This window comes from Salvia hispanica, chromosome 5 (genome assembly GCF_023119035.1).
Source record: "Salvia hispanica cultivar TCC Black 2014 chromosome 5, UniMelb_Shisp_WGS_1.0, whole genome shotgun sequence".
Classification (NCBI taxonomy): Eukaryota; Viridiplantae; Streptophyta; class Magnoliopsida; order Lamiales; family Lamiaceae; genus Salvia; species Salvia hispanica.
Window position 1 is genome coordinate 396217 of NC_062969.1, and position 22449 is coordinate 418665.

Below are 22449 nucleotides of genomic sequence, written 5' to 3' on the forward strand. Positions count from 1 at the left end.
ACAAATTTTCGGAATAAAAATTATCAACACTATATGCAATTATAGCAACAACCAAAATCAAAATCATCCAAAATTTCATGACAATTTTCACAAAGCATGAGCTTCTACTAATTGATCATTGCTGCTAATTGTCAACTCATCAAATTCATCATCCAATACTTTCCCCTCGTCTTCATCTTCGTCTTCGCTATCGTCCATGTTCTCGACTTTGTTGCTTGCGATTCCATTCGAGAGTCGGCCTGAAGAAGGATTCTCCACGAGTTGCGTAGCTTCGAGCTGTTCTTCCGGTGTTTTCGCCAGAGACAGGAGTACGTTCTTGGCCTTCTGGTCGGGCACGACGCCACTCGACACCATCTCACTATACCAAATCACGGCACTGCCAAAATCCTTGTTCCTCCCGAAAGCGTCCATGATGGAAGTGAATATGGTCGCATTGGCTTTGATTCCTTCGAGGCGCATGCTCTCGTACTTCTCCATCATCTTCTCGAGATCGTTTGCTTTAGCGTACCCGTTGATGAGAGTACCATGGGTGACAACGTTCGGCTCGAACCCGTCTTGCTTTATCCTTTTAAAGAATTTCTCAGCACCATCCATATCAGATGCATTAACATAGGCCGATAGCATAGTCGTGTAAGAGCAGAGATCGGGAGTGCATCTGCAGCACGCAAAACAAGAGGTCATAAAAACCGAAAGAGGTTACCGTTGCATTTTTCCCCTAGTTCCTCGTTTATCAAGGTGCATGTAGCCAAGTAACGTTGGAAACACAATCACCAAGCGGTATATGAAGAATATTCCATCTAATCACAAGGGAAGTTGTACGTACCTGTCCCGTCTCATGCTCTTGAAGACGACTCGTGCTTGCTCTACCATCCCGGATATCGCAAATGCATCTAGCAAGATGTTGTATGCTTTCTGCGTCGGCCTAGAAAAAAGAAAAGCATCCAAAGCTCGTGTGAGAAAAGGATTAAACCAATCTAGGCAAATTTGCAATGTTCACACGACTATGAAAAATTGAAAGTCGGACCAACAGCGACATTTCATGGATAATGCAGCACATATTATTGCTTTGGTATGATGATGCACGCAATATTTGAACGAGCATAAACAAAGGGAACCGTACCTCACACCAGCATCAAGCATCTCTTCAAACACAGCTAAAGCTTCTTCTTCTCTTCTAGCTTTTCCATAGGCGTTGATGAGAAGAGCGTAGCTCACAACATCAGGTCGATAAATCGACCTTTGCATCTAAAATCACAAAGATGATTCAGTCGAATATAACTTTGGATATAGTAATACAAGGAAAATACACCACTAGAAAATAGGTAACTTCAAACGACATCTTCTACGGATAATAGCACAACGAAAATTAGCAGCAAAGAGAAAAATAAACAATAATAACAGAAAATTGAGAAACACCATCAACATATAAGCAATTTGGGGTAAATTCTATAACGACGAGAGCAAAGAGTAAAGAACAATATAAATCACAATCATCCATAAAAATGGTTTCAGTAGTTTGTTAATATACCTGGTCGAAGATATTGGCAACCTCTTTGTAGTTGGTTTCAAACGACATCAAGCTGTTATAAGTCACTGTATTTTGCTCGACTCCTCTCTCAGTCATCAATGCAAATAGTTTACGAGCTTTGTCAAACTCCCCTGATTTCTTGTACATGTAAATCATCATGTGGAACATTTTCTGGTCCGGTTTTAGAGGTGAAATCTTTTCATCGAGTAGGGTTTCAAAGATTTCTTCGGCTTCTTTAAATTTGTTAGCCTGAAATAGCCAAAGGCGAAAGAACTTCAGTGTTCTATGCTCAAAATGGCACAGATACTATAAGAAAGCATTAAAAGTTACAGGATTCCTTACCGCCACAAACGTTTTGAGAATTATTTGATACGTCACTGCAGATGGTTCGGGGCCTGAGGATTGCATTCTACGAAAGATTGCTTCTGCCTGACTGTATTGACCTCCTTTCCCGTACGCTTCCATAAGAGCAGTGTAGGATACAACGTGAGGCGGATAACCATTTTTTATCATGTAATTCATGATCCTCTCGGCTTTAGTGAAGTTCCCGAGTTTTCCATAGGCTGTAATAAGCATCAGAAAGTCCATCTCCTTGAAATCCCACCAATGCTGAGTCCGCAGCCATTCGAGTATCTTGAGAAAACGAGAACAACAAAATGAGCCAAAGATATTCAACGAAATTTCACACAGAGAGACTGAAATCAAGATAATGTTCGGTGTAGATGAAAAAAACCAAGAAAACTCGAGAAGTAGGGACGACACTCGTATACCTCACTAACAAGGTTCCATCTCTTGAGCTGCTTAAATCTGACGAGCGTCCCAACCACGACATCTTTAGGCAGAGCCTGGTTCTTGACTCTCCGGCTCTTGAGCACCTCAACGGCAGAGTCAGCTTCCTCCATCTCGAGCATCAACTTCCTCCAGCTCCTCTGATCCGCCTCATCCGCAGCATCCTTGAAAACCTCGACTTTCCTCCTCCTCTGCATGAACTTTCGCGGCGCCAGCATTCCAAAGCACACCACCTCGGCCCTCTTACATATCCTAATGTTAGCATCAACTCCATTCTTGCTGCCAATCGATTCGCTGCAAACTCATACACCATGCTTTTACTTAAAAGAAATGATGAAAAATCCCCTAAACCCTAACCCCCAAACCCCACACAAACAAACAAAGATAGACATAAATATGCAATCAAATCTGAAAATCTCACCCTTGCCTCAACCTCATTATACAAAAATATCTTTTTAACATTCACACTAACAAGCATTCAAATTTCCCCAAAATTCAATATGTCAATTCAATTTTACAAATTCACAGCTTAATCATGGAGAAACATAAGCATAAAAATACCAACTTTGAAATTACACACACACACACACACAAAGCCTAGAAACATAAAAGGAGCTTAGTGGGAGCAGACATACCTCCAAATTGAAGCTGATGGAGCAGAAATGAAGGGCTTCAAAAACATTATTGCTTGAGGCATTTTTTCTTTAGCCTTCCAACACTCTCATAGCTTTGATTGAATTTTTTCCTCAGCTTTACACCCACACACACAACACACACTGATGCACCCAGAAATTGCTCCGGCTTCGCGAGTGAGTGCGAATTTTTCGGCAAGATATGAATTTTTTTAGATATTTGGTTTGGATAATTTAAGCTTAATACAAGAAGAAAAAGGAAAGGAAAGAGTTTTGCAGTTCGGTCCTTTTCTTCTCCCCTTTCGAAAATTCTATTTTGGTACCTTAAGTTATTTTAATTAACCAATGTAGCACAATAGTTTAAGGTTTTGGTATTTTCTTCTATCAATACTATTTTTATAATAATGTCTTACAAATATAAATTGCTTATAATATAATGATTACTAACTAATACTCCCTATGTCCTTAAAATATAGGCAAATTTGAAAATGATACTACGAGTTTTACTTTGAAATTGGTAAAGTACGAGAGATTTGAAAAATGTAAAAGAGAGGGAGAATGTAGTGGAAATAGTGTTAGTGGATTGTGTGATCCATATTAATATTGTTAAAAACTTTTCATATTTAGATTTAGTCTAATTTTGGAGGCGTGCGTGCGGACCAATACATTTTTTGAGGATGAATGGAGTATTTAATACTACTAAAGATGTTTTAGGTTAAACAAAATATATAATGTATTTAATTATATATGTAATGAACTATTAACCAGTCATCGGTATTGGGTTGATGGATGAGATAAAATTGAGTTTTATGAATATTGTTTTCAAATGCGACATTCAATCTATGCTTATGAGTTTTGATATTTCCCTGCTACAAAATAAATTTCCAATAATATTGGAAAATGATCTTGAGCAATCAAACAAAGAAAGGGTATTATTGTATGTGGTGAGCCTCCAACTTTGATGCTAAACAAAGAGCAATAAGCTGATCATCTTGAGAGTGATGATCAACACTACCCATGCGTAAGCTCAATACATCACAAAACTCGTCATGGCTCCTTTCCCCATTTACCCAATGTAATTCTAAACGATGTAATTTTGATGAATATAATGCAAGATCATTTTAATTGCAAAATTTAAATCAAATTAATAATTTTATTAATTAACACACATTTTTTAAAGTTGATATGTTAAAACCAAAATGTATAGAAATTTAGTTCATAAATTTATTATCAAGCAAATATTCAATAACTTTTTGAGGAAACTAGTTCTGAAAAATTGAAGCTTCTAGGATTTAAATTTTTTTCATAAAATTCTGAAAATTGATAAATAATTTACAAGGTATTCACCAGCATAAACATGAAATATCTATTGCTTATTTGTGTCTTGATTATCTATAAAAACTTACATTTAAATACTTGCAATTCAACAACAAGAAGAAAACAAAACAAATGAGATGTAACTATTGAGTTTTCCATATTTCTCACCTCCTCTCTTTCTGTAGATTGCGAGACTTCCTTCATCTCTGCATCTTTATTAGGCTCTTCTCCTGCCATTTCTTTTATTTCACCTAAAATTAAAAAATATGGAAAACGAATAAAGAGAATTGCAAATTCACAAAAATACATGAAATATAATTGAAAATCCTTAATTAATGGGGAGCCATTAAATTTGTTGGTTAATGGGCTATGGGTCCGTGACACATAAATATGTCACCTTTTGGGCTAGCCCATTAGTTATTTTCCAATAAGAGGGCTAATCCATTTAACTTATATTCCTTCAAATAATTATAATTATAATTATAGGTTCGTGTTAAAATGACAACCCCTCTTAAAATGACACCGTGACACCATTTATACGCAATATTATAAACGCTACACAGCAATATTACAAACACTACACAGCAATCTATAGATTGTTGTATAGTGTGTTGGATATTGATGACCGTCTTTTTCATTTTTTTTTTACCACGTGGCAGCTTATTATTCGTCTACGTATACAAATAATTGGTTAGAAATAATGGTATGATATTATTCCTATTATTTTAAGGGACGATGGCACCCTAACATGCTCCTATAATTATAATTATAATTTGAGATTTGAAGACAAAATAATAAACACAATCATGAAGAAATTTTTGACCCTATAATAAATAATCAACCAGACATAATTATTTTTTCTCCGACATTCAAGATATTGAAAAAAATGAATTTAATAATAAAATAATATATGAACGTAGTTATAGCCACGTGTGAGATGGCCAATTGCATCACGAATTCGTTGGTTGGTTAGGAAAAGCGACGCATTTAGTTAAAAGGGGCCCACCATCACCGACGCATTTGTTTTTGCTTTCACGTTGCCAATTCCCTTTTGTGAGCTAATATAAATATTTTTTTATGAAATTAATATATACTCCTATGTTTGTTCAAAAATAAATAATTTGTTTAATTATAAAATTGTTACAAAATACATGCCCAATACCTAATTGCGAATCGAACCAAAATCTATAAAAGATATTGATCTCTAAAACCATGAATTTTGAGCAAATTTTGGTTTTTCCCATCAAACTTCAAAATTTTAGGAACCAATTTCTCAATCTATAATTACATCGACTTCGTCATTTAAACTCAGCCAAATAATTAATTAAATATTTATATAGATATTTTACCATACATTGTATTGATGTCTTTTCAAGAGTATTAAACGTCGAGTCCACATTTTCTTAGTAAAGAACATGAATAATAGTACCTCAGAAAATAAAATAAGATAAAATAATAACTAATGTATAATGGTAAAAAAATGACAGCCATCTAAATTTTTAATCTGATAAAAATTAAAATATGATGTTAGTGACGTCATATATAGCAATTCACAAACACTATAAATACTCCTCCATCACACCTTCCTCAGAAACACAAAACCCACTACAATTCGATCCCAAATCCCAATTTCGGATTTTTCCCGCAACCCTTCTCCTTTTTCTAGGAATTATCGACGAATTCATTGCGGATCGCCTCAGTGATTGTGGAAGCTGGATTGGGACTCTCAATAGTCTGCACAATTCAATTCTACTCCTTTTTTTCTCTCCGAATTTTGGGGATTTGGGCAGACGCATGAGCGGGTCGGTCAAGCTGGGTGTTTCGTCGAATTCCAACCATTTCATCACCTCAATTCTCATCTTCTCCAAAACCAGCTTTTTACTGTTCCTCCTGCTATTAAGATTACCCAAGCTTCTATCGAGGTTAAGATCGATCAATTTTAGTAGTACTAGTAGAAATTGTGCCCTTTATACCCACCGCGGCCTCAATTCTTTGTTGAATTATGGATTCCGGAGACAACAAGTTTAATCGTCAATTGCGATCTAGTAAGTGTGTGTTTCTGTTGTTTTTTAGCTGATGACATATGCTTGTTTGTAGTTGTTTCTAATTAATATGGTTGAATGGGAGAATATGAGGCAACATGGGATTATTGATTCATCTCTAATTCAAATTTAAAGGAAATTAGTGTTGAGACTTCAGAAAAATGCAGTCTTGTATAGGAACTCAAAGGAGTAAATCTGTTTAGATGTTTGTACTCTTTTAAAAGGTGTTAACTTGAGTGAATTTTACTTTGTAGATCTTTGCGATTCAAGCTTGGAGAGGAAATTGACAAACTCGCCATCAGTTATCGTCATAGGTGCTGGTTTTGCCGGCATTACAGCTGCACGGACTCTTCATGATGCCTCGTTTCAGGTATATGCACACACTTATATGCAGATCGTTGGCTACTGTGTTCACAACTGTCGATATGGGTCCTGAAGAAAGTGGTTTTGCAGGTTACCTTGTTGGAGTCACGGAATAGAATTGGTGGCCGTGTTCATACCAATTATTCATTTGGTTTTCCTATTGACTTGGGTGCATCATGGTAATTGATCTTTTCTCCTACAGCATTTTTGTGTTTCAGTTATTGTATTCTACATTTGCTAACTACTGTCTGCATTCTGCATTCTTCTTCAGGCTACATGGTGTTGGCAATGAGAACCCATTGGCTTCGCTCATTGGGAGATTGGGACTACCACTTTACCGGACCAGTGGGGACAACTCAGTTTTGTATGACCATGATTTAGAAAGGTACCCCTTTTGCCCCTTGCAACTTCAGTGTGGCCATTCAAGAATATACGTCCACTTTTTGTTAAATTGGACTTGTAAAAGCATTGATATCAGCTATTTCTGGCAGTATCTCCTTCCTTTGTTACTTGAGAACTTGGAAAGGAGTAACACGCAATTCATAAGTGTTTCTTATTTCAGCCTTATGCGACTCTTGTTCTTTGATTCAATAAAATATTAGGTATTGCGTGCCATAATATATTAATGACTTTACTGTATGCCTTTTGAAGCTATTGATTGTTTGTATTTGTTTGGCATGTTGATTCAATTACTGTTAATGTATTGTTCATTTGTTCTACGATTTAGATCATTTGAACATCTTTCTTGCATTATTTACATTCATGATATAATTGGTTTCCATTTGTTCTATCAGCTATGCCCTTTATGACATGGATGGTAATCAAGTCCCTCAAGACTTAGTCGCAAAGGTTGGCGAAACATTTGAGGCCATCTTGAAAGAGGTACGCCACGTCAATCTTCTCTCTGACCCCTTCAGTTTTTTTTACATTCCCATACTGCAGAGTGCAGAGCCCTAGATATTAGTTCTAATTTCGGATTTGGTTTGAATTTTCTTTTTCCAGACTGATGTTATTAGACAGGAGTTTAGAGAGGACATGTCCATCCAACGTGCCATCTCAATTGTTTTTGAGAGGAGGCCGGACCTAAGGTTCTGCATGCATCAAATCTTGGAACCTTTATTTTGTTCTTATTTTGTGGCATTTGTTAAGAGGTTGGCGCATTTGTAGGTTGGAAGGAGTCGATCATAATGTGTTACAGTGGTACCTCTGCAGAATGGAAGGCTGGTTTGCTGCAGATGCTGATACTATCTCACTTAGAGGCTGGGATCAGGTTACTTGCTTATGCTTAAAAGTTTGTTCTTTTATAAAAAATTTCAGGATTTGTATAATTTGCAGTATTACACTATTATATATGTGTTATCTGTTCATGTAGTGATGAAATGAGTTTCAAAGAATTTATCTGCAAAATATGTCTATTTCTTTCAAATACATAAGAGGTGGCAAGAGCTTGCAATTAGCAAATAGCAACTAGACGGCTCGTTCAATCAACAGATTCGTTCGAGTTTTTATTTACATTTGATGTATTTGCTTTATAGGAAGAGTTGCTCCCTGGTGGGCATGGGCTCATGGTTCGGGGTTATCTTCCTGTTTTAAATACTCTTGCTAAAGGTCTTGACATCCGCTTGAACCACAGGTAACACACAATCCACTTAGCCTCTATAATTATTCCTCTCTGATATACAGTCTGATCTGAACTTGGGTTTTCTTGATTTTGGGTTTTACTTTTAGAGTGACAAAAATAGTCAGAGGTCATAGTGGAGTTAAAATCACAGTAGATGATGGAAGAGTGCTTGTAGCAGATGCTGCTGTCATTGCTGTTCCTCTCGGTGTTCTGAAATCAAACAGCATCCAGTTTGAGCCGAGATTACCTGACTGGAAAGAAGAAGCAATCAGGGACATTGGAGTCGGGATTGAGAACAAGATAGTTTTGCATTTCGACAAGGTCTTTTGGCCAAACGTAGAGTTTTTGGGGATTGTTGCTGAAACTACTTACGTGTGCAGTTACTTTCTCAATCTGCACAAGGCCACAGGGCATCGGGTCCTCGTTTACATGCCTTCTGGGCAATTGGCCCGCGACATCGAGAAAATGCCTGACGAGGCTGCTGCAAAGTTTGCTTTTACACAACTTCAACGGATGTTTCCAAATGCTTCTGAACCGGTATGTAATGTTCCCATATTCAATTTGTTGAATTCTCACTGCCTTATGTTATACGATTTTCATTCGGATCATCTTACCTGTAACACTAAAGATCATACATAAACTGTGCAGATCCAGTACCTCGTTTCCCATTGGGGGACAGATGCAAATTCATTGGGCTCCTATAGCTATGATACAGTAGGAAAATCCCATGATCTGTACGAGAGGCTGAGGGTCCCTGTTGACAACCTGTTCTTTGCTGGTGAAGCGACAAGCATAGATTATCCAGGATCCGTCCATGGTGCATACTCTACTGGTTTGATGGCCGCTGAAGACTGCAGGATGCGCGTCTTGGAGCGCCACGGAGAGTTAGATCTCTTCCAGCCTGCCATGGGCGAGGACGTTCCAGTGTCAATTCCTTTATTGATCTCGCGTTTATAAAGTTCTACGCATCTGCTTCTCTGTGAGAAACAGCGGTAGCCAGGAGGTCGCCTCGTTTGAATGATCAGAGCATCAGTTGATGGACTCTTGAACCAGGTAGAAATCAAAATCTTGAAATAAGGGTTCTTGATTAAGACTGAATTCATATATATGATTATTTATGTAGCTAACTGGATACTTATAATACAATATTGCATTTCTCTTTGCTGCATTTGTATGCAAAACTAAAATTTATGAAAACTTATATAAATGAAACAAATATCCCAATATTACAATTCGGGCATTTTGTTACTCTGGATCACTTTCAATAATATGGCTCACTTATCTTTAGGTACAAGAAAAAATCACAACAAATGGATGAAATTAAAAGAGGCATCATTTCACCATCATTTTCGAACAATTGGACCTCCAATAAAAAGAATCACTACATTCCTTTTATTTCAGCTTTGTAAAAGGGAATGCAATAATACATTATGTGAATGTAATGAAATTAATACATATCTAAAAAGTTGGATTGTTCTAAATGAAAATCGAAAACTCATTTCCCATTACTAAAACATTTTGCCTATAAATCATGGAGTATTAAAATGATCAATGTGAACCATGTGACACACTTACATAGTTCATCTTTGAGTGTGTGTGTGTTTGTGTTCGTATGAGGGATTTAAATCACATGATCGTCGGAGTTATCGGTCCGATACCACAGTTTCGTGGATTTTTCGAGAAAACCGTCTCGACTGCATAGGCCTCCTCATCCAACGGGCGTGTTCCCGTTGCCTTGATTCTGCTGAGCCGGACGAAATCCGAAGTTGAACATGTTCGTCGACTGCAAAAATTACAAATATGCCATTAGATGAGCTTAAATCTAGATGTTCGACTCGCCAATAAGTTTTTACGGTGCAAGATATCTAGGATCGCGACAAGTGTGTGAAACACACCTGAGGCGAAGCGCTTTGCATCGAGTGGAAGTTCATATAGTTAGCATATTGCTCTTGGAAACTCGAGCTTGGCATATGGTTCGGATAATTAACCGGGTTCAACAACGGGTTATGAGGGCCGACCGGAGCTTGGATCGGCCCACTCATAGCTTGATCCATGGGCGGCAAGCGCGACAAGCGCATTAGGTTATGGATCTCGGGCAGCATGGTTGGCCCGACACCCATCCCTACACGCGACATGTAGTGCTGCATGCCCGGGAGCATCATCGGCGCCATCCCCCTCCCCATCCACATCAACTACAACAACAAACAAGCACACCCAAAGTTGAAACCAAACACTCATCACACATTTTTAGCAAAAAATGACCTAAATCCACTCCAAGTTACCTGAATCTGCAGCTGCAAGGCTTTCATGTACTCGATCGCCTCGTCTAACATGGAGGCCTTGTCCGACTGCACGAATGAAAAAGCTCAAACGACGAAACAACCAACAGGCACGTTTCAAGAATCTTGGTGAGTTAGATTTGGTTCTACCTTGTTGGCATGAGGGATGAGCTCCTGCAACGCCTTCATCTTCTCGTTGATCCGGTCCCTTCGCCTCTGCAAGGAAACACGACAATGCATCAATGGATCGATACAAGAAACACGGAGGATATCATCACAACAACAACAACAACAAAAACTCTGTTTTGTCTAAATTTTGACCAATGCTTACTCTCTCAGACATGTTATGCACTTCAGCCACACGGCTCCTTCGAGCAGTCCCGTTCTTTGCCTTGTTCCCTGCAGCCGATTCCGATTCAGTCGCCTACACAACAACCTTTTGCACCTCAATCCATTGCCATAACATCAAGAAACTCAAAACAAAACCAAAACAACACAAAAAAAAAAAAGACGAGGTGTCACACACATCACTCGGACATTCAGACTCCTCCATGTCACGGCTCTTCCTCTTGTGCCTGTTCGTTTCATTCGACAGGCTACTCGTTTTCCACAAGCTACCACTACCGGATCCACCAGAGCAAGACGTCCTAGCCTGCCCGGGCACCTCCCTCTCCACGCCCTCGTTTTTCCCCCTCCCAGCCCCACGGCTAGAAGCCCAACTCATGTCCACTTCATTCACAACTTGGTTGCTCGCACAATGGCTCGACCCGACAGTCATGCCAGAGCACTCAACGCTCTTCCCGGCCACACCCTCCTCAAATCTAGGTGGAGGTGGAGGCAGAGACGGGGCAAAACCTTGGTGAATAACCTCGGACGATTCGCCAAATTTGAACTCCCTTTCGCCATCCGGCTTCTTGCTCGATTCATCCAAGGATGGAGGGATCTCAGACAAGAAATTAGCACAGAACTCCCTCTCAAATGATTCATCAATAGGGCAATCAATCCATGAAACTGTCTCATCGTCATCACCACCTTGAATCAAAGTAGCTTGCTTTGATTGTTTCCTATTGGTTTGACTATGCAACACAACCTCCCCATTTTGCCACAATAGTTCAACCAACTCATTCTGTAATCTGCCAACCACAATCATAGATAGATTCTAGCCACGAACATCGTGCAAACAACGAGGTCTAGCGTTCAAACACGAAAAAAGGAAACTTACCCAAGGGGTTTTCTTTGAAGAGGGACAGGAAATTCACCTCCAACATCAGTGTTCCAATCAGGAAGACAACTATCCATGCCTCAAAATTATGCCTAAAAAGTTGTACAGTAATAAAAGAGTAATTATTAGTTAGTTAACTAAAACTGTTAGAAAGTGGACTAATCATCAATAGCAAACTGTTTAATAGTTTATTCTGTTTTACTTTAAAAGGAAACAGATGTGATTGTTAACAAACTCACTATTAACTTAATCAATCACACACACACACACACACACACACACAAAGAGAGAGAGAGAGAGAGAGAGAGAGAGATTACCTCTAAAAAAAGCTGTGTGAAGGCAGCCCAACAAAGTCAGACAACACACCTACAAGACAAAATGAACAAAAACATGAATTCAAGACTCAATCAACATGAGAGATAGAGAGATAGAGAGATTACCTCTACAAAGATAGCAAGATCAATATGAAACCAGCACAATTAGCTAAGACAACAACACCTGCAAGATCACATTCAGTTCAAGAATCAGACAAACAATCAACCAAAAACAGAACCCACATTAAAAAAAAAAAAAGGAAAACATGTGCAAAATGGCAAGAAAACAATAACACCTTCAACCATCACTATAAACAAAGTGGAAAAAACCAAGCTTGAAAAATAAAAATCGAATCTTGATACTTTAGCCACACAAAAAAAGACAGCCCCACCTCCAAAACCACTCTCACCTTGCAAAAAAACACATCAAAATTCCCACTCACTCACACACAGTGTAGGTGTTTGAGGTGACACCACTGAAAGAGAAATAGGCTCTTCCAGGAAGAGAGCTTTGAAGTTTCATTCAACAAGTTATAAAAATGCGTCAGCATCAAACCCTGTCCCACGCGGCCAGTTCTGATTGGTGAGGCCGGATAGCGTGGGCCCTGCATCAATAACGAACAGCTGTGGTGTGATCAAGAAACGAGCACCCAGATCGCCACGTGGACTCAGAGATTCGCTGTAAAGCTGATGCCTTTCAACTGGAGTATTATTTATTCACTATTTTATACCTTATCTTTTTGGGTTTAATAAGAAAGTGATGAATTTTGTGTAGAATTTTGCAAAAGTAGTTAAGAGATTGGATGAGAATATCTTTTGTTGTGGGATTTTGTGGTGCCATTAGATTCAGCTGTTACATGTTTTTTGGGGCCATGAAAAAAAAGGATAATTTACATGTAAATTTTACATAAATTTGTATTACTATATATTAATATTATTAATTTATTCTGATTTCACAATCAAATTATTGATTTGTTGTAGTTTTGCAACCAATGATTTCGACGTTGACATAGTTTTATGATTTACTTACGCGACACTATCAGACTTGAATAAAAATGAAGTTATCTTATTAGGTAACAAAATAATATCGTATTATATTAATTTAAATAATTTCATTTGTTGAACTATGCATTGTATTAAGCTATATTTGAGCAAAATAATTCTATTGCAAAATCAAAATAAATCAATAACTTTGACAATTTATGTATGGATTTCAAAGCTAATATGCAAAATTAGAATTTTGTGAAAATTTAGGAATTTAATACCCCAAAAAAAGTTCTATTGTATAATTCATTTAAAGAAATCATTCTAATAATTTTTTATCTCCTATTTTACTAATTTCATTGATACGAGGGAGGATTATTCATACGGAGTATCATGTTATGAAATAAATTTAGATGTGTTGATCATGTAATGTAATTTTCTTGTCACATTATACACATGTTAATTGTATATATTATGAATGAGTCAAATTAAGAATTTATATTGATATATGGTCTGAATACATGTAGTTGAAAGTTGGCTTCCTTTTCTCGATTCTTTTCTCTCAATCATCTAGCATTTAAATCATGAATTGAATATCATATGAATACATGTATTTGATAGGAGTATTAATTTTATTTGACTTTATTAATTTTATTTGACTTTTTCTTTCTAGGTTGTTTCACAATCTTCTTCGACATCCATGATTAGATGCAAAGTTACAATTGAATACAAACCCTCAGAAATGATTGGTAAATGAGATTCTCTGGCAGTTAACATTTCTTAGATTAAACTTAATTTAATTCAAATATAAAATTTAAATTTGTAGTATCAAATAGCTTAATTAGAACCAAAACAAAATTAATTAAATAATAATTGAATAACTCTTTTAACACCAAAAATAATTATGCTAATTAGTGGAGTTCTACCATACTTTGTATATATGCAAAAAAAAAAATCATTTTGTAGATAAAAATAATTACATATTACTACAATGGTGAGAAATTATGGGAGCCGCCAGTGTTGAATGTGTCAGAATATAACTTATCTGCTAAAATTTAAAGATTCTGATAATCATAACCCCACTTTTGTTCTTGATAGAATATGATTGATTTAGATTTTCTTTTTCAATTTTTTATTTATTTTATACTCCTGTCATTTATTGTTCTCAAAAAATGTCAAATCATTTTTATGAAGATGTCAAGTTGCATTTTGCAGCCCAAGCTTTCTTAAAGAAAAAAGGAAATGTATTAGTTACTACAAAAAATCATGAATTTAGAGTGTTAACAATTTTTCTTTTGAGAAATGTCACTGAGAAAGCATATGGTCTAGTAACTTTTTCCCTCCAACATCTAAAATCAAACTATTAATAATTTTATTACTATTATACATTTCCATCATCTATTAAATGTCTTAATCTAGAATTGAGTTCAGTAGAACATTTGATACATATGTATAAATGTTTGGTCTAATTAAGCTGAAGTTGAAGCAAACCTCACAACTTTTCAACCGGGAAACCGATGACCGGTTTGACCTCCGAGGCCATGGACCGTAGCTCCTCGACTTCCTCATTGGTGAGCCGCCACCCGATTGCTCCACCAAACTCCTTAGCCTGCTCCCCGTTCTTGGCTCCGGGGATTGGAACGACGTTCTCTTGAGCTATCAACCAGTTCAAGACTACCTGTGATCGAACTTTTTGATCAACTAAAAAAATCACGAACTTTGGTCCAATTCTCAATCACAAGACGAACATTAAAAGCCTTTTCAACGTCGTTTTGAAGGTGCAGTAAGTTTAGATATTCGTGCAAAACGAAATGTAGCAAGGAAACGAACCTGAGTCGGAGTTTTTTCATAGCTCTCGCCTATCTCCTTGATCCGGTTTATAAGAGGTTGCAGCTGCAGAAACGGAAAGTTAGAGAATTGGAGCCTAAACACTAAACCTTAAACCCTACGAGGACTCACTTTTGACATGAACTCGGGGGTGTAAATCCGGCCTCTAGGGCCAGATGGCGTGTTGCTCGGTGTATATTTCCCTGTAAGAGCACCTAAGATTCAAGAAAAACAACCAAATTTAGGCCTTTTTTCTCCAAAACAAAAACACTTTCTTCAAAAACACACACACAAGAATGGCACCTTGAGCGATTGGTGAATACGCGATCAATGTGATCCCGAGCTCATCACAGGTAGATTTCACACCGTTTTCCTCTGGGAGTCGATATATGAGGCTGTAGTTCACTTGGTTTGAAGCAAGAGGTATACCTCTCTTCTTGAGTTGCTCGTGTGCAGCACGAAGGCGCTTCTCTGCAACCAAAAACTCCTTCGTGCCACTTCTCTTCACGAAAACATAACGAACAATAGACAAAATTCGAAGATCAGTCACAAAATTTACCGCTATAGTTTGAGACTCCAACGGCTTTCACAAGGCCTTGCTCCACGGCATCTGCTAGGCCATCGATGTATCCTAGAAAAACAATTCCAAATTTCTAAGAATAACCGTTAATCTTCAACGATAAATCGACAAACGTAGTAGTCATCAGCAACCTTCGTTTCCCCAGATCCCCGGCCTGAAACGTGCATGATGAAATAAATCAGTTATGCAGCAAAAATTGCACGGAAAAAAAACTGATGAAATCTGCAGCCTATACCAATGTAGCTGGTAGAGCTCCACACACGGAAGCTGGAGACGAGACAGAGACTCCTTCAGAGCAGAAACAACGCTCTCGCGTCCAAGCCTCCACGGTAGAGCTGCAAATTTAGTAGCAACAGCAATTTCCACCTCTGGATCCCTTTGTTTCCTTTCTTTGATGAACCTTAGCAACATAAAACACCTCAATCATCAAGAAAAGGAAAAGGAATAACGCGTTTTTTTCAGTCACGACTGCGATCTATCATTACCTTCCGAGAAGTGTTTCAGAGCTGATAGCACCAAATGACATCTGCAACAGCAAAACATAACAATTTTTCTAAGTAAATTGTGGATAGTTAATGAAATGAGTTTAAGCAATAGTTGAAAAACCAAACCATTTCCCACCCGAGAGCCATAAACCTCTGCAGTGTCGAAAAAGGTTATACCAGCATCGACACTCGTATCAAAAGCAGCCTTGGCGGCCTTCATTTTCCTATCTGTAATCAAATCATAAGGGCAACATTAGTACATCATTTTTCACAATTCCAACACTATCATAACGGTGTTTGGATATCAATGAGCGCCGATTTTCAAGAAACGAAAGCAATGTATGTAGGATTCAGTCCATATTGCTTCACTTCAGGCAAGAACACGCACACGCGCTCACAAACTCTGTGAGGGGACACTAACATTGAAAATATACTTCATAGCTCAATACAATCATGATGGAGTGTCAAGAAATGCTACAAGAAAAGTAAGTTTGAGATTATTCTCCCTAGCCATTACCTGCAGCTGCATTAACATCTATAATCGATTTCAAATCTATAACTATAACCAACGCTCTATCCATCCCCGGATAAGTGTCCTATTTGAAAATGAATCATTTCCCAAATAAGTTTCTCATTCAAGAATTCAATGGTGAAATGATGCAGAACTTCCCATTTTTTCCAATCCATCATCACAAAGCTCTGCTTTTTCGATTTTCCGTATAGCAATTAGGGGTAAAATGAGGGCAAACGTCATCTTCTTCATTCTCAGAATTTCATTAGGGCCAAACATCAAAAAATGTTACACACACAATAAAAAAAGAATTTCATCACACTCCATGCCAGTTCATCTTTCACAGATGCCAAATTATGTTCCATTTTCATCATAAACACCAAAATCAAAACCATAAAGAAGCTCAAATCACCACATTCTTCAACACAACAAAGATGACAGTTCACAACAACAAAAGCAAAATAAAACCAACAACTTCAATAAACAAACAAGGATTACAATCACAACAAAATCAAAACAAAACATCAAACACACACACACACAAAATTAAGCAAAATCATTTTCCCATTCATCATCAAAAACAGCAAAATCACAACCATAATGAAACTCAAACCACCACATTCTCAAATCACCACATTCTTCAACAGCAATGACACTTCATTAACAAAGGCAAAATAGAAACAAACAAAGATTACAACCACAACTAAATCAATCCACACAAAGCATCAAACACACACACAGACAAAATCAAGAATCACAAAATCTGGGAAGAAGAATAACAAGCAAGGCATGAAAATTCACCATCCCACTCAAAATTATTCCAATAGCTGGTGTCGCCCCACGACCAAGCTCCGATTCCAATCCGGGTCACCTGCTGTTGGGACCCTCCAAGACTCAATTTTTCCACCTCAGCTGTCTTCACCGCCACACTCCCTTGCTCAGAAGCCACACCTCTCACTGCACCAACTTTACTTCCCCTGCTCATCGCAGAGAAGCAAGCGTTGCTCAAATGCAAAGCCATCAATTTTTCCTATCAATTGCGCTAAGAATTACAGTTTTTGTTGAGCAGAATTGATTAATTAAAGTCCAATGGAAGTGATCTTGTGGACTGTGGTTAAGCGTGTATGGTTCTTGTTTCAAATACGTGGTTGAGTAAGAAATGCTATTTTTCTTTATTTTAGGATAAATATTTTCAATTGTAATTCAATTTATTTAATTCGACAAACTCTCTTCAAGATTCGTGTACTTGGCCTTCCATCCCAGCTCGTTCCAAATCTTCGAAGGATCGCTGTACACCTCCGCGTAGTCCCCGGGCCTCCGGCTAAGATATTCCACCTTGATGTTCACACCCGTCGCCCTCTTGCAGGCCGCCACAAACTCGTTCACCGAGCTACCTGTGTTTCGAAATATCGAGTAAGATACTTTTTTTGAAATGTTGGCTTTTCGGGCCGGGCCAGTGAATTATTTTGGGCCCGGCCCGCAGACACAGCCCACTTCTATCGAGATTTGGGCCGGGCCGTGTCAATTTGTACAAATTGACACATTTGGACTAGGCCGAAAAATTGTGGTCCCCTCTAACTTATCGGTCGGACCGGTTTTGTTAGCTCTAGTTTAGGAGATGAGAAGAAGGGACGAACCTTTTCCCGTGCCAACGTTGTAGATTCCGACTTTCTTGGGCTTGGCATGTGCTAGAGCCTTGACGTGTGCGTCTATTAGGTCCGTGACATCTATGTAGTCCCTCACACAAGTTCCATCCGCAGTGTTGTAGTCAGTTCCTCTGATCTGTAACCGCAGAGTAGTGCTATTTGGTCATATTATGATTATTTGTAAAGTATTTTTCTTTTTAGTATGTCTCACTTTTGCATTTATTATTACTACTAAGTTGTTTTATTTATTAAATTACAAATATATCTTTGTTATGTATGGTCAAAGTTGAAAAACAAACCTTTAGGCCGGGGATTATGCCTCGAGCCGCATCAAAGCAAGCGCCCGAGATCCTCCCTTGCTCGCGCAGCTCGGGACGAGGGGCCTCCCCGAGCCTCCCCTCGGGGTCGGACCCGATCACGTTGAAGTACCTCAAGATCATCACAGCCATGTCCGAGGTCTTCGAGTAGTCCAAAATCATGTCCTCCGCCATCTTCTTGGCCTTCCCATACGGATTTATAGGCACCTAAACACGTCGAAAAACCACTCTAAAACGCCTCGCTTCAACCCGAAAAAAAATTGATCGAGACAATGCCAAACCAACCTGCGGAGTAACCTCCGTAATAGGCATCTTCTCGGGCTCGCCATACGTCGCGCAAGTGCTCGAATAGATCAGAGTCTTGACTCCGTGGGCCGCCATAGCCTTCACCACCACGAGGGTATTCGAGGTGATGTTGTGATAGTACCTGCATCACATCGAGGGTTAAGATCGAGCACGCTCTTGCTGCAACGTGGTGTAACGCGACGACGTCTCACCTCAGAGGCTCGGCCGTGCTTTCGCCAACATAGGCCACAGCAGCAAAATGCATCACAGCATCAAATGCATTCTCTCTGAATATTTTGTCCACCTAATTCAACAACACAAAAAATTACTAACTTTTTTCATTAAACTAGGCCAAATTAGGCCAAATTAGGCCAAAAATTACCACAGATGCATCTCCTAAATCGGCATAGATGAACTGGAGACGCCCGGGCTCGGGGTAGAGCGACTGGAGGACCTTAACGGCGCCAAGGTTGCCACGGGAGAGGTTATCCTACAAAAAAAACGCGCTAAGCCATCCGTCTGCATATATGCATAAGTCTATCTATGGGAATGATTTGAGAGATACCACTATAGTCACGCGGTATGAGTCTTTTAAGAGGCGAAGAGCTGCGTGGGAGCCTATGTAGCCTGCCCCTCCGGTCACTAGCACGTGTGTGACTCCAGGCTCGTGCTGAGAGAACTGAGACGCGCGCGAAAATCTTAGATCGAATCAGCAAGAAACTCAAGTGTGTGATGCATAAGGGAATGGGGGAAAAAGGTATACCTTGAGAGAGGTTGAAGTGCTATTAGACCAATTGATGATGAGAATGACAAGTGCAGTGACTCCGGCCACCACGAGAAGCTGCCTAGTTAAGTTGGTTCGTCGTTTCGTTTCCATGAAATCCATACCTGCAGCGCGAGATTTGAGATTAGCACGAAAGCATCATAGGATGGAGCAGAACAGAAGGCTTAATGTGTGATCGGAGACGAGATGGAGTAGGTTTAACGCGTGTTTTCAGCACGTTTTTCGTCTCAAAACCACAACACAGTGCAGAGTGGAGACATGATGTTCTTGAACAAGAAAACACCATTGAATTCCACTTTAAAATTTCATTGAAACAAAGGAAAAAGATGTGATTCTGTAATTATCTTTATCAAGAAAACACCATTGAAAGCACATTGCTTCTGCTCTTTGCTACACATCTTGCTCGAAATGCATAATGCAGAGGACTACAAGACTCGAAACGAGCAGTTCTTGAACAAGAAAACGCCATTTGGATGACGTTAACCACAAAAGAAAATAGATAATGTTAACAACAAAAGAAAATATCCAATTTTTGCAACAAATGCTTGAAACCAACACTTCTTCAGCTACGAAAATTCTTGTTGAATGCAGACACTACACGACTCGAAACGAGCAGTTCTTGAACATGAAAACACCATTCGGATGATGTTAACAACAAAAAAAAAATATATCCAATTTGTGCAATGATCTCTGTCTCACTAGAAACAAGCTTGAAACTAACACTTCCCATGAATACCCTTTGCTACATCTTGATTTTCATCTCAAAACCGCGCAGAATACAGAGAAATGAAAAGCATGCTGATCTTCTTATTGAACAAGAAACACCATTTAAATCCATTCCAAATTTTCATCAAGGCAGAAGAAATACATCCAATCATACACTCATCAAGGCTTTTGAAACTAAAATTTTTCTGTACCTATAAGAAATCTTGTTCTTTTTAGCACTTCAAATATCCATAAACTATGATTAGATGATTAGTAGTATATCAACACAAACACAATAAACAAACACACTTCAAAAATTCCAAAAACTCGAAGCATGAGAATTGATTTTTCACCTTGTAAATGGAGGATGCAATGCAATGAGTCAATGAGCTTGAATTAAATCTCCTCACTGCATTTCAAAAGTTTGGTTTTTGGCAACATTAATGATCATCAAATTAGAACAAGAAAAATCATTCTGGTTGATCAAGAAAAGAGATGAAATGAACCTTCAAATAAAAAAGATGCCAAGAATCATTCTTTATCAAAATGTGAGCTCATAACAAGTAATAAATCAGTATAAAAAGATATAAATTGCCAGTGAGCAGTCATTATTACGTATGGAATAGAATCATAGTATAAAATTCCGAGATCAACTAATCCTTATGAGGTAATTACACATTAAAACATAAGAGCCCACATAATCAAATCATCAAGAACTCATAATCCCACCATAAAAATCGAATCTTTTTCACACTTTTTGTTTCATTTCCAAGAATTCCACACCAATGACCATGCAATCAATAAAGACAGAGAGAGAGAGAGAGAGAGAATACCAAATTCCAATTATCTGATTTTGATGAAGATTTGCATGAGATCGATGAAAAGAACAAACTTTTAAGAAGAAGAAAATAAAAAGAATAAATGCTGGTTAGTACCTTTTTAAAGACCAAGAGACAGAGAGACCAAGTACTAATCAAACCTCAAATGTCAAATGCCTTCTCTCTCTAGATGGATTTATACATATAAAAATGGTTCTAAGTAGGTAATTGGGAGTGAATGAATCATGAATCTGGAGTGATTAAGAGAATCTGATGAGCATTATATTGTGTGATGGAAGAAAAGTGGACCATGTTGATGAGTACAACAAAAGATGAACAAAGCCTTGTAATGAGGAGATTGCAATTATGCTTAGCACGCAAATTTTGCCATGAAACCAATGAGACATCCATGCATCTCAGTGTGTGTTTTTGTGTGAGAGAAAGAGACTTAGTCTAATTTCATGTAGTTATTCAAAGTTAAAGACTTTTCTTTTGTTTGCTTTTTTTAATTTCCTTTGGAGAATATTGCTAGTAATCTGGCTTTTGATTTGTTGAAGGGATGTCAATATTTGAATAATTTATTACCTAGTCTTTAGAAGTTTGTTTATATTGTCATTTTTGTTAATTAGAAGCAAAAACAGTTACATATATTTTCTAATTAAAAGGTTACAAATTTCTACTATTATCAAATGCTACAAGATTACAACCGATGCTGAGGATTTATAGCTTATTAAGTAAGTATTAACCAATTTAATTAGTCAAAAGATAGTAAATTGCAATAAATGTTGCATTATAGTATTCAATTGGCCATATATATAGGAAATTAGGAACAGAAGCGTAGTTTTGAAAATTAATCGTGATTAAAAAATAATATTACTATTATTTATCAATAATCTAGAATTTACATTGGTCATAATAACAATTGTTTGAAATAGTATAAAATAAATAAATTATGGTATGAAATTTCTTGATTGGGACATTAACGTTGAAACGTGCAGCCCTAGCCAACTTCTTATCATGTTATTTAAAAATCAATTATATTTTTTAATTGATTGTTGTAATCTTTTAATTTGCTGGTATTATTGTTGATTAATTGAAAAAGTCAAATATATTATCTTATTGTAATGCTGTCAGTCAACGCAGATGAGAATGAAGAAAAAGCCTTTCCCATGTGAAATCACTAATTAATAACTATCCTTTTTTATCAGCTCCATTTTAAGCAAAGTAATTACTTTAAATATACTCTTGTAATTTAATTTCTCGTCATTAAGAACAATGGAAGCAATAAAACAAAACTAATGAAGACAGTATAGCAAAATTTATTTTTGAAGTCAACTTGACAATTCACCTAATATATTTGTTTAAAATATTTCCATTATTGGATATTGTCGGTTTCTGGG

At 37.7% G+C, this 22449-nt stretch overlaps 5 protein-coding genes across 7 annotated transcripts; 1 reads left to right on the forward strand and 4 right to left on the reverse strand.

Annotated features, from left to right (window-relative positions):
* Nucleotides 1-20: 20 nt before the first annotated feature.
* On the reverse strand, nucleotides 21-3167 carry LOC125189075 (pentatricopeptide repeat-containing protein At3g59040). The gene is made up of 7 exons (XM_048086266.1): nucleotides 2953-3167; nucleotides 2299-2611; nucleotides 1871-2161; nucleotides 1529-1777; nucleotides 1121-1245; nucleotides 824-922; nucleotides 21-655 (listed from the first exon to the last, which is right to left on the reverse strand). Exons 1-7 carry the CDS (start codon nucleotides 3012-3014, stop codon nucleotides 88-90), a joined length of 1707 nt encoding a protein of 568 aa, XP_047942223.1. The 5' UTR covers nucleotides 3015-3167; the 3' UTR covers nucleotides 21-87.
* Nucleotides 3168-5876: 2709 nt separating this feature from the next.
* Nucleotides 5877-9453, forward strand: LOC125188165 (polyamine oxidase 2-like). Its single transcript, XM_048084920.1, has 10 exons — nucleotides 5877-6311; nucleotides 6563-6678; nucleotides 6762-6850; nucleotides 6943-7056; nucleotides 7466-7553; nucleotides 7674-7759; nucleotides 7839-7941; nucleotides 8207-8304; nucleotides 8400-8829; nucleotides 8941-9453. The coding sequence occupies exons 1-10, from the start codon at nucleotides 6269-6271 to the stop codon at nucleotides 9247-9249; spliced, it is 1476 nt and encodes a 491-aa protein (XP_047940877.1). The 5' UTR covers nucleotides 5877-6268; the 3' UTR covers nucleotides 9250-9453.
* Nucleotides 9454-9661: 208 nt separating this feature from the next.
* On the reverse strand, nucleotides 9662-12752 carry LOC125188166 (transcription factor PHYTOCHROME INTERACTING FACTOR-LIKE 13-like). Of its 3 annotated transcripts, none has more exons than XM_048084922.1 (10): nucleotides 12518-12752; nucleotides 12234-12291; nucleotides 12111-12159; nucleotides 11794-11885; nucleotides 11098-11704; nucleotides 10903-10995; nucleotides 10722-10787; nucleotides 10575-10640; nucleotides 10188-10484; nucleotides 9662-10075 (listed from the first exon to the last, which is right to left on the reverse strand). In XM_048084922.1, exons 4-10 carry the CDS (start codon nucleotides 11868-11870, stop codon nucleotides 10001-10003), a joined length of 1281 nt encoding a protein of 426 aa, XP_047940879.1. In that variant the 5' UTR covers nucleotides 11871-11885; nucleotides 12111-12159; nucleotides 12234-12291; nucleotides 12518-12752; the 3' UTR covers nucleotides 9662-10000. The 3 variants fall into 3 exon arrangements, with proteins under 3 accessions (XP_047940879.1, XP_047940880.1, XP_047940878.1); XM_048084923.1 differs by having other exon boundaries at nucleotides 12500-12752; XM_048084921.1 differs by lacking the exon at nucleotides 12518-12752 and having other exon boundaries at nucleotides 12234-12391.
* Nucleotides 12753-14441: 1689 nt separating this feature from the next.
* LOC125186966 (uncharacterized oxidoreductase At1g06690, chloroplastic) lies at nucleotides 14442-17635 on the reverse strand. Its single transcript, XM_048083456.1, has 10 exons — nucleotides 17296-17635; nucleotides 16120-16211; nucleotides 15984-16024; nucleotides 15734-15898; nucleotides 15630-15652; nucleotides 15478-15549; nucleotides 15222-15389; nucleotides 15051-15133; nucleotides 14922-14984; nucleotides 14442-14769 (listed from the first exon to the last, which is right to left on the reverse strand). The coding sequence occupies exons 1-10, from the start codon at nucleotides 17513-17515 to the stop codon at nucleotides 14584-14586; spliced, it is 1113 nt and encodes a 370-aa protein (XP_047939413.1). The 5' UTR covers nucleotides 17516-17635; the 3' UTR covers nucleotides 14442-14583.
* A 71-nt stretch (nucleotides 17636-17706) lies between these two features.
* On the reverse strand, nucleotides 17707-21513 carry LOC125188073 (UDP-arabinose 4-epimerase 1-like). Its single transcript, XM_048084814.1, has 11 exons — nucleotides 21211-21513; nucleotides 21065-21122; nucleotides 20585-20640; nucleotides 19506-19630; nucleotides 19308-19421; nucleotides 19125-19232; nucleotides 18955-19046; nucleotides 18743-18884; nucleotides 18440-18664; nucleotides 18132-18276; nucleotides 17707-17888 (listed from the first exon to the last, which is right to left on the reverse strand). Exons 4-11 carry the CDS (start codon nucleotides 19626-19628, stop codon nucleotides 17707-17709), a joined length of 1131 nt encoding a protein of 376 aa, XP_047940771.1. The 5' UTR covers nucleotides 19629-19630; nucleotides 20585-20640; nucleotides 21065-21122; nucleotides 21211-21513.
* Nucleotides 21514-22449: the final 936 nt, after the last annotated feature.

Coding starts and splice junctions, on each gene's coding strand:
- LOC125188166 (XM_048084922.1), bottom strand. CDS start 11,870: ATGGATAGTTGTCTTCCTGATTGGAACACTGATGTTGGAGGTGAATTT. Junction 11,705..11,793: donor CTTCAAAGAAAACCCCTTGG/GTAAGTTTCCTT, acceptor TGTGGTTGGCAG/ATTACAGAATGAGTTGGTTG. Junction 10,641..10,721: donor TCATCCCTCATGCCAACAAG/GTAGAACCAAAT, acceptor TCATTCGTGCAG/TCGGACAAGGCCTCCATGTT.
- LOC125186966 (XM_048083456.1), bottom strand. CDS start 17,515: ATGGCTTTGCATTTGAGCAACGCTTGCTTCTCTGCGATGAGCAGGGGA. Junction 15,550..15,629: donor GGGGATCTGGGGAAACGAAG/GTTGCTGATGAC, acceptor TTGTTTTTCTAG/GATACATCGATGGCCTAGCA. Junction 15,390..15,477: donor TGGAGTCTCAAACTATAGCG/GTAAATTTTGTG, acceptor TTTTGGTTGCAG/AGAAGCGCCTTCGTGCTGCA.
- LOC125188165 (XM_048084920.1), top strand. CDS start 6,269: ATGGATTCCGGAGACAACAAGTTTAATCGTCAATTGCGATCTA. Junction 6,851..6,942: donor ATTGACTTGGGTGCATCATG/GTAATTGATCTT, acceptor ATTCTTCTTCAG/GCTACATGGTGTTGGCAATG. Junction 8,305..8,399: donor GACATCCGCTTGAACCACAG/GTAACACACAAT, acceptor TTTTACTTTTAG/AGTGACAAAAATAGTCAGAG.
- LOC125188073 (XM_048084814.1), bottom strand. CDS start 19,628: ATGGATTTCATGGAAACGAAACGACGAACCAACTTAACTAGGCAGCTT. Junction 19,047..19,124: donor ATTTAGGAGATGCATCTGTG/GTAATTTTTGGC, acceptor TTGTTGAATTAG/GTGGACAAAATATTCAGAGA. Junction 18,665..18,742: donor TTACGGAGGTTACTCCGCAG/GTTGGTTTGGCA, acceptor CGACGTGTTTAG/GTGCCTATAAATCCGTATGG.
- LOC125189075 (XM_048086266.1), bottom strand. CDS start 3,014: ATGCCTCAAGCAATAATGTTTTTGAAGCCCTTCATTTCTGCTCCATCA. Junction 1,246..1,528: donor TTGCCAATATCTTCGACCAG/GTATATTAACAA, acceptor TTGTGATTTTAG/ATGCAAAGGTCGATTTATCG. Junction 656..823: donor AAGAGCATGAGACGGGACAG/GTACGTACAACT, acceptor TGCGTGCTGCAG/ATGCACTCCCGATCTCTGCT.